The sequence below is a fragment of the Myotis davidii genome, unplaced genomic scaffold, assembly GCF_000327345.1.
Source record: "Myotis davidii unplaced genomic scaffold, ASM32734v1 scaffold914, whole genome shotgun sequence".
Classification (NCBI taxonomy): Eukaryota; Metazoa; Chordata; class Mammalia; order Chiroptera; family Vespertilionidae; genus Myotis; species Myotis davidii.
In genome coordinates this window covers 377,073-390,329 of record NW_006285484.1, presented here as the reverse complement: position 1 = coordinate 390,329, position 13,257 = coordinate 377,073, and the positions used below count along the sequence as shown (strand labels likewise).

Here is a 13,257-nt window from a genome sequence, read left to right as displayed (position 1 = left end):
GGAATTTTGTTCCACTGCTTACAGTTCTGCCTCTTCAAGACTCCTCTGGGTTTCTCATCTCTCACTGTAAACCTTCTTTTAATCGCTTTCTGCTCTGCACCTAAGGGCCAGGGGGTGGAGCGGGGGCAGGGAATTTGGGAGCTGGAAGCACTGCGTCCAGAAGGGCCCCAGCCCCCACAGCACGGGCTGCTGAGAAAAAGTTAGAGGCCAGAGGACAGCGGGGAGGCCAGTCGAGGGGAGGGGACAGGAAAGAGAGGGAAAGGACATCTTTCTTCCTTTCCCCCCAGCCTCCTCAGTCCCAGCATTACCAGGGCTAGTTCAACTCCTTGTCCAGTAAATTATGGGTTAGATAAGCTTTTATGGGCCAGTGTGGGAATCAAATACCACGGGTAACATTTCTTTTTCTAGTGAAAATCAACTGATTCTAAATGACCTTTCAGAGTGGAATCGATTTGCAAGTTGAGAGTCCCTATCTCTCGGTTGTCAGATTGGAAAAGTCACGCCAGAGCCGACATAACCAGGAAGGCCCACAAATTGGGGTTAAAGTGAAGTCAGGGCTTAGAAGGAGCCAGGGACTTGCTCTGGTTTCCCACCCTGTACCCTCCCACCTCCCACCTCCCACCTCCCAGGCTAAAAGAGGGTGCGTCATCTCCAAACCAGGCCAAGTCCCAGCCTGAATGCAGCCAGACGCCCCCTCACAGCAAAAGCTCCTTTCTACCTCCCCTGGGGCAAGAGAGATCACTATTTTGGCTTAAAATTTTTCTCCTCCAGCTCCTGCTAAGCCAGATAAACAATGATTCTGTTGTGTCAACAAAGCACTTAATTAAACTGAGAACAATATCAATTAGAATTCGCAGATAAGACTTCTTTCCAGATAGTGGACACCCGGGAATTAAAGTGTCCTGGGTTTCATGATTCAAAAACTCCCTGAGGAGAACAGTGAGGTAGGGAAACTGAGGCACGGAAAGCTGAACAACTTGGCAAAAGTTACCCAGTGAGTCCCTCACAAAGGCTGAGATGGGAGGTTGCGGCCTTTCTCTTCCTGGGCCAAAGTTTGCTAGCTATTCTGCTAACATGCTAAGCACTCAGGATGTAAATCTCCTTCCCTTGGCTCGAGGCGTACAAAAGTGGATGGAGACCAAAATTCGTGACAGAGAGGAACAAGAAAGCTCTTCTCTGGCTTCCAAACAAACTGCATCTCCTGAAGTTGTCCTAAAGCTGTCACTCAGCCCATTTCACCAGCACCCCCAAACTGCCCTTAGAAGGAAAAGTAGGCCAGAATGGCAGGTGGCTAAGAGGAGCATGCTGATCCCAGGCGGCTGGCACAGGAACCACCGAGCAGACTGGTGCTGAGTGGAGCCACACTGTGGTTTGGAGTTCCTTTTGCTCCTCACAAAGAAGCCATGCAGAGCGGCCAAGGAAACCTAGAGATGAGGTCTCAAAGTAGGACCTGGGCGTGGCCAGGGTGGCCGGCCTTGCACAAGCGAGGTCCCCTCCAACTGGATAGAATATAAGAAGCCACTGGCCCACTCAGATCCCTCCAGGCAGCCCCGTCATAGGAGCCCAAAAAGAGTTCCTTGCCCCCCTCAGCCCCACCTGTGACCCCATCCCTACTGCCCACTTACAGGCCCGCAGGCTGCCATGGGCAAGAAATAACAGCCTGAGAAGGCCAAGCACAGGGAAGCTTGCACAGCTCCAGGCAGGCGCGGCCCTTTCCAGGATTTGGTCCCCACCACCCATCAGGGGACCTGACCAAGGAGAAGCTCGGAATCCCAGGTCCCCTTCCTCACCAAGTCCCAATAACTAAATCTCTCAGATCTATCCATCCCCACTGGGATCCAGAGCCTCTCCTCCCCCACCCACCCAGGGAAGTGGAGGGACAGACTCTCAGCCAAGTAGGGGGCCCAGAGGTCCTAAGGAGAGACCGGCTCTGCTCCTTTTGTTTGCTCACAGGAGGGGGACACACGCCCTGTGTGCACAGAGGTTTCAACTGACAACTGATAGACCCCATAAGGCTTTCGGCAAAGGCCTCCTGCCCTGCCCTCCATGCGTGAAGATAATGGTGAGGTGTGTGCTCCGGCACATCTCAGATCTTGGCTCCAAAGGCCCTCCTGCCTTCTGTTTTCTTCCTCCAGCTCAGCTTGCCCACAGGTTCCCAGAGACTCTTGGCAGCTCGCTCCCAGGAGAATGAAGTTGTGCGCTGCGTGGGAGGCAGTTAGACAGCGAGAGCGTTGCAGCCTCGTTAATGAGAGACAATAGCTCTTCTTGGAGCCATTAAGCCGCAGCTTCAGAGATGGGGAACCCCAATTAGAAAGGAGTGAGAGAAGAGGAAGGCCTGAGAGACGCCTGTAGGACAGATCCGTATCTTTGGTGGCTCTGTGGGACCCATGGGTGGAGATCTAGGTGGTTGGGTTTAGCATCTCCTTTCCTCCTTATGGTAACACATCCCAATGACTGCGTAGAGCCAGCCCACGGTAGTGACCCTTCAAAATACACGCTTTGAAGGAGGAGGAAAAATTGTTGGGGAGAAGCATTTTTCCTTAAGTCTGTAGCTCAGATCTTATAATCCAAGAGTAAGAAAGGAAATGATATTTATTTAATTTGAGGACGACCTCTGTAAGTTTGGCTGCATTATATATGTGTGTGAATATGGAGATTGGTATACAGCTGATGGCTCTCTTTTGTTCTGGCTTTCAACTGAATCACATCATGTTTACAGCTAGATAATAATCCTGGATTTTCCATGGCTCAGTCTCTCGGAGTGTTAGATCTTGAATTCATTAGCAGTCATCTCCCTTTAAATGTCAGATAACGTTTTAAATGCCAAGAACTTACGCAACACCTTCTGTGCAATTCAAATCAGCTTTACCCCATTAGCTCATTAATCTTTATTGTTTCATTTACTGAAGGGAAAGGCTTCCAGGAGTTTTTAGCAGGACATAGAAATATTAAAGTATGTACAGGTGAAGGAAGGGGCTTTGACTTTCTGCTCAACATTTCACCCGTCCATCCGTGTTGTGATCATCCCCACAACAGCATGCACATAAACGAAACAAAAAAGCTCCAGGCATCTCTGGTTTCTTCTACTTCCCCCACCTTCACCCTCTAACTTTGTGTTTTCTTCTCCCTTCTACACCTTCAGAGGCCTTGACTTCTGTTCACTACTTATTCTGCAGTCTTTGCTCTCAAAATAGCCCAAGAGCTGCAAGTGTCCATTCTGATGGCTCGGAAAACAGAGGGGTGCCTCACATGGTCAGGGATGGGGCCCAGGAGGCTGGGGCAGAACAGGCAGACATCAGGAATTCTACTTTCCTTTTCAAAGAATCCCTGCTTGGTCTTACCTCTGAATAATCAGCTACACTGACTGCTAAAGATAGATCCTTCCAGGAATAGCTCCTAATTGTCACCTAGCTCTCTGCTCAAATGTCACCTCCTCAGAGAGGTCTTCCCTGATCACCCAAAGGCAAGTCCCACCCCTTCCCCATCAACCTCCATCCTGTCATCATTTCATTGTCTTCTTAGATTTATCACTCCCTAAAATCCTGCTTATTTATGTGTTTGTTTGTCTGACACATACACTATCACTCAGTAAATATCAATTTAATGAATCAGTGAAAAACCACCCCTCAGTGGTTGAGCGTCGACCTATGAACCAGGAGGTCACAGTTCAATTCCCGGTCAGGGCATGTGACCATGTTGTGGGCTCGATCTCCAGTGTGGGGTGTGCAGGAGGCAGCAGATCAATGATTTCCTCTCATCATTGATGTTTCTATCTCTCTGTCTCCTCTCCCTTCCTCTCCGAAATCAATAAAAATATAGTTTAAAAAAATAAACAGCCCCAAAGCATAGCTTTCTTTCCTGGTTTCAATTTTCTTTTTCTCCTCTTCTCACTACCTCTCAGAATCCTCTTTATATATTTCATCTTTCCTTTCCTCCCATCTCCCAAGCCCCCTTTCACTATCATTTATTTGTTAGAACTCTTGAACATAATAAGCAAACAGTACTTCACATTCCAGTGACGACAGAGCCTTCATTGAAAACATTCCATTAAGCTAGAATTGATGGCCCCTAGATGTTAGAGAGATGAGCCATATAGTCAAGAGAATTGTTGTATCAAAAGATTTATAGGCCAAGTGCTTTAAAGGGACTTTCTCAAAGCCTCCCAACTCCCCACTCTCCAATCTGAACCCCACATGAGGAGTTACAGTAATTCCAGCCGTTGGGACTGGTCTTGGCTATGCTGTTTGTCCTCCAGCCCAACACAAAATTGTCTCTTGGAGATCATGGAGAAACTTCCCTTAAATCAGTATTGTCAGATTTCTACTGTTCCACCCAGTGATTCATGAATGATTTTGGAAGCTAGAAAGCTTGAAATGCTTTGCTGAGTCTAGCTTGGACAAAAGGCGTTCATTTGATCTAGAAACAGGGAAGGGCTGTCTCACCCGGAGAAGCTAATCAGCTATGGCTGAGATAACCAAAAAAAAAAAAAAAAAAAAAAAATTGGCTATGTGTTTATCTTTAACTCTAGCCATATTTCAAAACAAAGGAAAAGGGTGTGGATGTTCATTGGAATGATGGCTGTTTGTGGGACCCACTAACCGTTAATTCATCATTAATACTTAAATGTAATATAAATGCTATGGGAGGGGATGTTTCTGACAGCCCAGAGAAACAGACTTCCGAGAGTGAGTCTCCTAGAAAATATGGAAATGATCAAGTCCACGCCCAGGGTGATCTCATGGCACACTAATGTATGCAACCCCAGCAAGTCAGCCCTCGGGGATGAGGGGCCAGAGCCACACAGGGGACAGGCCTCTGGAGGTTGGCACATGCTGCCTGTAAAGGTGTCTTCATTGGCCCTTTGCATTTGAACCGAGTTGGGCCATAACATGTAGTTTGTCCCCAATGCGATAGTTAATCTTTTGTTCAGCAAATATGTATCAAGTGGCCCTGGCTGTTGCTCAGTGGTTAGAGCGTCCGCCTGTGAAATGCAGGGTCTCGGGTTCGATTCTAGTCAAGGGCACGTGCCTCGGTTGCAGCCTCAGTTCCCAGCCCTGGTCGGGGCGTCATTGTGGACACTGGCGGGAGTGCCCGGTGCCCTGGGATGTGATGAGCAGCACAGAGGAGCCAGGCCTGAAGGATGAGAAGGGCCTGGAAGGGAGGAGTATGTTCCCAGGAGAAGGCAGGGCCTGCTTGATGGGCTTGCCCAGGACCTGAAAGGTCAGCATTGAGAGCAGCCCTTTGAACCTGCTGTTTCCGCCGCGAGGTAAGCACTTCTGTCAGAGAGCCCTGCAGACCCTTCCTTCGCCTGCTGCGAGCTCAAACCCTGCTTTCTTGGAGGACCTTCCCTGGCAACCCTGCTTAAAACTGCAGCCTCCATGCCATTCCCAGACACTCCCTGCTCCCCTCTTTGCTGTATTTTTCACTACATCACGAATCACCTTCAGAAGTAACTTACGGTCTACTTGCTTATTCCCTCCCTCGCGGTGGAATGCATGTGCAGTTTCATAGGGTGGCGCCTCTGTCTGCTTCTTGCGCTGCCGTATCTCTCTGCCCGGCATAGAAAAGTCGCTCCATAAATATCTGTTGAGTGACTAAATGAGGCAGGAGAGCTTGTCCAGGGCCAGGCAGAAAGGGTCTTGTGAACCGTTTTAGCCGGTTGGTCTTCATCCTGAGGGCAAAGGCCGTTGGAGGTCTTAAGCCAAGGAGGGACACTGGCTCGCATCTCAGAACCATCACCCGTGCTGCTGGAAAGGCGTGGGCTGGAAAGCAACTTCAGATCCAGCGGTGTCGTGCATTGGAACAGGGCACCATCTGCATGTTGTGGTGACAGGAGAAGGCAAGGCCCCAAGACTCCGGAGCCCCTGGGGCCTCCCCGACTCCTCTGTTCGCTCATTCTTCCTTCCCTCTCTGCGCGATTTGCTCAAGTGACTCTTCCTCACGCGGCAAACGTGTTTCACATTTGGAGATAAACTGGAACCTTGCTATAACTCTATTTGGTGCAAGGCAGGTTTAATAACCATCCACGGAAGCTACAGAAGTATCAAAACCACCTCGATAAGAAAGGAGTCTTGGGAAGATGGGGATTTCAACTGTGTGGCTTTGGGCAAGTTACTTCACCCCCTGGAGCCTCCGGTTCCTCGTCTGTGAAATGGGAATGAGAGTATCTGCCTCACAGGGTAGTTGTGAGGATGAAGTAAAGCGATTACAACCCTGGAACATAGTAATGTGCCTTTCTCCACTTCCCCATCACACCAGCTCCGGGTATGAATTAATAACCAGTCTTGGGTTATTCTGTGTACATAGGGTCCCCTGTGTCTTCCCTGGTAAAAATAGGTGTTACTATTAGTGTTCCAGCGATGAAAAGTCACTTTCTATAAATATTTGGGGATTTAGACTCACTCTGGTCGCACTGTATATCATTCCTATGAAAGGTGGGCTTTCTGCTTCTCTTCACAGGCAGCCCTGCGGACCTTCGAGGCAGCAGCTCAGGAGGCAGGAGAGCCTCAAAGTTGTATAAATAAAGGGCTGATATGTTCAAACAGAAAAGAATTTTGCACGCGCAAGCTGCTCATCGACATGACACCGTTCCTGAAGGTGATCTCCCACTGAGAGGACGAGGGGGTTTATAGACACACACGCAGGCGTTCCGGTTAATACACTTCTGCATGGTACAAAACAGCTTCAGAAGTCCCTCGGAGTTCCTGCTTTATCAGAAGGGACAGAAAATAGGCAGTTTGTAGCAGATGAAGAAAGAACAAATTAGGACAGTAATCGCAGCCAGCCGCCAGGGACAAATCAGTTGGGCATCTGGTTGGGATGGTGAGGGACAGGGAACAGAGAGGAGAAAGGATAACCTTGAACTTGAACCACCCCATAATAAAGCAGGCAGATATAATTCACTTTATCTTAATAGCAGTTCAAATAATTGTTACCATTTTACCACTGTAACTTGGTCGAGCTGATATTCCTACTGTGGAGAAGACGAGTTCTTGAGTTAGCTATTTAGAAATCAACTGCAAATTCTATTCCAGATGTCTCATCTTGTTTCCTATTCTCCCGAGCTCAGCTTCACACCTAGTTTAGGGTACTGAGTGCCTGTTGTAGAGATGTCATTTGTCCATCTTTGCAGTACTCCTTTCTGCCCAATTTAACACCGCACCTGCACGTGGGAGGTAGCCATAAATGCCCCATAAATTGACCCCCCTTTTCATCCCATAGCCCTATGGTTTAGGGTCTTCTTCCTACCCATTCTTGCCCACCTCGGAGCTGAATGAACTAGAAATAAATGACCATGGAGTAAAAGAAAGTCGTCAGGAACAAAGCAAGGGTTGGGATGGAAGGGACTCGGATCCTTCATGCTACCCTCTCTAGAGAGGACTAAATCCCAGCCCTTGGATCAGAAGTGACTAGGAGAGACAGAACCCCAATACGCGCTTTGTGGCTTTTAGCCAGTGCTGTAGACCGGCAGAGACTTTGCAGCCCATGAGGGTCACCTTCCTAACCTCCGCTAAGCCAGAGTTCTCCTGTTACATCCTCTCTGGTCCACTCCCTTCTCAGCTCTGCAAGGTGGGGCTTTGAGTCAGAGTCCTGTATTTGCCCCAAATCTCTTCCCTGCATGGCTGGGCTCTGCGTTCCTGTTTCCTCTTAGATAGGCTCTTCCCTGTGGTGGCAAGATGGGCACTGGCTTCTCTTTTCTAGATCATTCTAGAAATGATTCTCATTGACCCGACTTGGGTCACACGTCCATGCTCAAATGAATCGACATGGCCAGGGGAGTGGAATACATTGATTGGCCCAGCCTGGAACCACAGGGACCAGGGGGAGGGAGGGGGAGGGGAGAAGTATCTCAAAAAGGAAAACGGGATCTTTAAAAGCTGAAGAAGAGAGAATGATTCCGGGCAACAAAAGATATTTGCTACAAGCACTCAAAATAATTGCCTTGATTTCGCATTTATTATATTAGTTTGGAGGGCGACTATAACCAAGTGCCATAGGCTGAGTGGCTTAAACAGCAGAAATCTATTTTCTCACAATTCTGGAGGCTACAAGTCCAGGATCAAGGTGTTAGCGGGTTTGATTTCTTCTGAGGCCTCTCACTGGCTTGTAGATAGCCTTCTTCTCCATGTATCTTCACACGACCTTCCCTGTGGTGTCCTTATCTCATGGTGAATTAGGGCCCACTCTGATGATCTCATTTTACCACTTTAACAAGCCTGTCTCCACATGCAGTGGCATTCTGAGGTGCTGAGGGTGGACTTTAACTTGTGAATTTTGTAGGAACCTAGTTCAGCCCAAAACACTTATATTAATGAAGCCAGCCTTTTTTTTTCTTTTGCAACAGTTTAGTTCTCCCCTTAGAGCTTGAAGAATTGTGGTTGGTACTTTCTGGGATGAGGTAATACCATCATTGTCACTGTTCATTCATTCAACCCATAGTGAGCGTCTTCTGCCTAGTGTGTGTCTGCGCTTGCTGGGCATTCGGGATACGTCATCAGCAAACAAAACAGATTGGGATCCTTATCCCGCTCCAGGCAATGGGTACACTATGTTAAAAGGTGCTTATTGCTACGAAAGTGAGATAAGGAGATGTTTATGGAGCATCTAGAAACCGCAGAATTCAGAGTGAGGAATTTTACAATAATTTTTTGTGCATTTAGTGTCCACAAGGCTTTTGTGTTGCACTTTTCGCTCAGCAATTTTGGCGTCATATTATTATTACACACTACATTATATATCATACGCCATATATGTATATACACTACACATATTATACACCATATTATAGAGAGAAAGGCACTGTCACTCTGAAGGCCCACTTTCCAGTCCACCCTCTCCACAATACAGAAGTTGTAACTCAGCCTGCTTCTGTAGGGGACTCATGGAGCACACACCAAGCTTTCTGACCCCCAGACCATCCTTGCCCACAAGACCACAACTAAGGGGGAGATCAAGAGAAACAAATGCTACCCAGTACAGTGTTGTCGCAGAGGCAGGCCCAGGGAGAGAACGATGGGAGAGATTCATTCCTTTCTTAGTTGTTAATGTGAATCCTCCTCAAATTTAAGAACCTCCTTAAACACTGAAGCCAACACTATTAGCCCATTTTATAAGAAAATCTTATCAGGCTTAGATTCGGGAACACATGATTGATCCAGAGTAATCTGGGTTCACATAAAAATTGAAGCACTTTTTTAAATCTATTTTTGAAAAAGAAATGGTAATCGATGAATAAATTATAACAGAGATCCCCCCCCCCAAGAACTTTAATAAATTATCAGGGTTAGGGAGGGGGGGGGAATAGCAATAACCCCAATTAATACTAGATATAGAATTGAATATGCTTATACTCAACATTGACATCAAAGGATAGGTACGTTATACTCAGAAGATGTGAAGAATCAAGAAAAGCTCCACCTTACAGTCATCACACAGACAGGTATCGCTTGGTGCCCTCAAACTTGAGGTAGAGGAGGAACCTGCTTGAAATCAATCAGTACAAGGCTTGGAGCAGTATTGCCCAGCACCCACACCCGCTGTCTGGGGCCAGCCCCAGGTTTCACTTATGCAGGCAGGTGTGGGCACATCCCACCAGGCAGAGGGTGACTGCCCCTGCCTCTGTGATCATGTGGGGGAGGGCCAGCATGGTCCAGTGAGTGGAAGTAACAGGGAAATAATGTTTGGCTTCCAACATTGCTCAGAGACGGAGCGGCCCCTTAGGAAAGACGTTTCGGTGCCTTAAGTCCTTTAAACGTGCTTCCTTGGCCACTGATGGGACAGCTGTAGAGGGATAACAAGCTAGTTTTGAAATGCAATGATTCCAGGACACGTGAACGATAATATTGCAAGGAAAAATTTTCAGGGCATGGGGCCTATTACATTTCCTAAAGAAAGAGGCCCAGTAGACTCTTATCTATATTAAACGATCAGACCGGGAGCGACCCTGAGTGACCTTGTAAGGTTTCTGGGACTCCACTTTCTCTTTAGGAAAATAAAGATAATAATACTGGGATCTCCATACCTGCCTCTCAACAGTGAGGCAAGAATTATATGAAATAGTAATTTTCAAAGAGTGTTCACATCTATAAAGGATTCAATTTACAGAGAAAGGAACATTGATGGATCCCTGCTAAGAGCCAGGCCCCACACATACCGAATCTTATTTCTTTTTCCCCACCTCCCTCTTGGTACGTGTGCAGAACTCCACTGTGTAGATGAGGAAAGTGAGGATTGGTGAGTGAGATGATGACTCACAAGGCTGACAGCAAAGGAAACTAGGATTCAAAGCCACAAAACCTACAATACCTGATCCTGAGGTCTACCTAGTCTGTTCCTATGAAGAATTTAATTGTATCCCTTTGTTCTGGCTTCAGAACCTGGGAAAGGAGGGGCGATTCAATGTATTTTAATCTTTTTAAATATATTTTTATTCATTTCAGAGAAGAAGGAAGAAGGAGAGAGACAGAAACGTCAATGATGAGAGAGAACCATCGATCAGCTGCCTCCTGCACGCCTTGACCGGGAATCGAACCATGACCTCCTGGTTCATAGGGTGATGCTCAATCACTGAGCCACACCAGCTGGGCAATATATTTTAATCTTATTCACAAGATACCTTATAATTTTTCATAAACCAGTTTTCTTTTTTAAAGAAAAAGTATGGGTTCTTTTTAATACACATAAAAAGTTGTACTATCTTGAAGTTGAAATTTTCAAATGAGATCCTGATTTTCTTCCATCATTAAGAAGGTATTGAAATTAGTCTTTCAGACGCATTGTTACATGGTATTACACAGAATTTCCTAATGTATTTTCCTACTTAAGCCTTTTAAGAAATCTGTACAATATTTATCACCACTCCCATTTCACAGATGGAAAGCCTGGGTTCAACAATAGGTCGCACAGCTGGCTCACAGTCAACCGGAGCCCCATGTCTGACCTCTGCACCCCATGCTCCTCCATCCTTCCCACAGTTCCTTACGAAAGCCTGCTATGGGCCTAGACGTGCCATGCTCAGATGGGGTGCTGTGTGTAAGGGTAGACGGCAGGTGTAAGGTTCTCCAAGGACAGATGGGAACTTAAGGTCACCTGACCCACCCCTGTCATTTGAAGAAACTAAGGCTCAGAGGTTAAATAACTTGCATGATCTGTGAGGCAAGAAGTGCAAGGGGGGAGTCAGGCCTTCGGCCTAGGCAGTCGGACTCCCAGACCGGCACCCCAACTGTCTCTCTGGTTTCAGTGCTGCAGTTTGTGCCTACAAAGTGTTAGTTTCTATCCCCACCGAGCCCGCCCCCTCCTCAGCCCTACAACACCACACTGCCGCCAGTGCTCCTTTTAAATCCAGCTTAGTCGTATCCCTGGTTTGTTTGAGATTCCTCACCGTGCCCCCATTAGCCTTCCCATTAAATCCCAGCATCAAAGATGTATTTCTTTTATAAATAGAAAAATATAACAAATGCAGGTGTTTTTTTTAAAACTCCAAACTGCACCACGTAAGATCTGGCCTGTGTCTGAGTCCCACTGTCCACGCACTACAGACACATCAAACCACCCCCAAACCAGCACGCGGCTTCCCCTGCAGGAACTGCCCTGCCTGCCCTTCCCTGCAGGACTGCGCGCCAGCTCCACTGGTGGCAAACCTTCCCCGGCCCAATTTAGCTTCGCCTCTTGAGGTCCTGCAGAAATCTGTCAGGATCTGTCACAACACTGACCACACTGCAGGGCAACGGTGGAGATTTCTTGTCATTTTTCTGTAAGTCAGTGAGTTTCTTACAAATAGGTCTTTCAGCTTGCTACCCCCAGTGCCTAGCACAGTGCCTGGCACACAACAGACACTCAGTTAATGTTCCTGAGCTGAATGAGCAGATGAAGAGCAAATGATTTGGCCAGAATAACAGAGCTGGCATTTGAGTTTCCTGACCAAGAATCAAACCGGCGACCTTTTGGTGCATGGGACAACACTCAACCAACTGAGCCACACCGGCCAGGGCAAGGCTATTTCTTTTTCTAACAGGTACTCACCAAAATATTATTCCCAAATCCCTGACTCTCTTCCTCCATCTTCCCATCTGTGAAATGAGGAGAATATATCTTGCCCCAGAAGGCTTGTAGCTGCATATTGTTAAGATTCAAGGTTCCTGTTAGATTAAAAGGATTTATAAACAGGGATTTTTTTAAAATTTAGCTTCTTTCTACTCTTCGACCTTAGCACTCTAGTATGACAGAGGCAGGTTTTTCCTGCAATAATTTTTTTAAACCTTTCCATGTAGCCAGGGGTGAATTTTTTACTCATTAGGCCAACTCTGCTTTGTCTCCACAAGCAGACACGCAAAAGAAAGAAAATGACTTAACTGCTCCGGCTTTTTGATGTTTGACTAATTCATCAGCTACAAACACTAAGTTACCAAGTGAGAAACACGACGGGTAAAAAGCCCTCCCATGAGGAGAGAATGTCAAACAAATTAGCAGAAAATGAATTGTCTCTTCCCAAAGCAGCGTGGGTATTTGATAATAAACTGAAAAACCGATTGTCCCTAAAGGGGCTTCCAGGAGAGACTTCCAGGGCCCTCCACACCAGATTCCTTCCCTGCAGCTGAAGTGGAACTGTGGACTAATCAGAGATCCAGGGGGCGAAGGCCTAGGGCTGGTTCATCAGACACACGGGGCTTCCCGGGGGCACCGGCTCTACCTGCCACATGTATCTCTCCGGCCACTAGAGAGCCGCCCTCCCAACACTTCAGAGGAGATTCATGATTCTCAACCCTGGCTGCGTATTAGAATCAGCCAAGAAGCCTTAAAAATGCCGGAGCTCCAGGAAGTCCGATTTTAATGTCTGAGCTTAGGTCCTGGGAATCGTCCGTTTTAAAGCCCCGTGAAGAATTCTAATATGCAGGCGGATTGAGAGCCACAGTCATGGAGAGCTGGACAGTAGGATTGCAAGAAGCTTGCGAGACTCAGAGAAAGAAGGAAGAGGGAATTAAATGTGATAACAAACCCAATCCGTGATAATCCTGGACACTCCACGAAAGGCCAGTCTCACCCTTTTGGTCCCTGCCTGACTTTAAACCCTCAGTGCCTCCCATTTGTTCCCAAGATAAAAACCAAAGTCCTTACGCTACCATCAAGGCCTGGGAGGTCTGGCTCCTCCCCACCCTTCCCACTTCTCTCAGTCTCTGCTCTCCTCACACGGGCCCTCCCCCAAGTCCTTGGAGTCACCCCGCTTCCTTCCACCAGCTGGCCTTAGTCTATGACATTCTT

General features: G+C 47.3%; 1 protein-coding gene across 1 annotated transcript in view; it reads left to right on the top strand.

The window, feature by feature from the left end:
• Positions 1–13,257, top strand: part of KIAA2012 (KIAA2012 ortholog) — a 95,627-nt gene that overhangs the window by 55,353 nt on the left and 27,017 nt on the right. Inside the window, 1 exon segment of the mRNA XM_015559093.1 lies at positions 6,460–6,597. Coding sequence (XP_015414579.1) covers positions 6,460–6,597 — 138 coding nt within the window.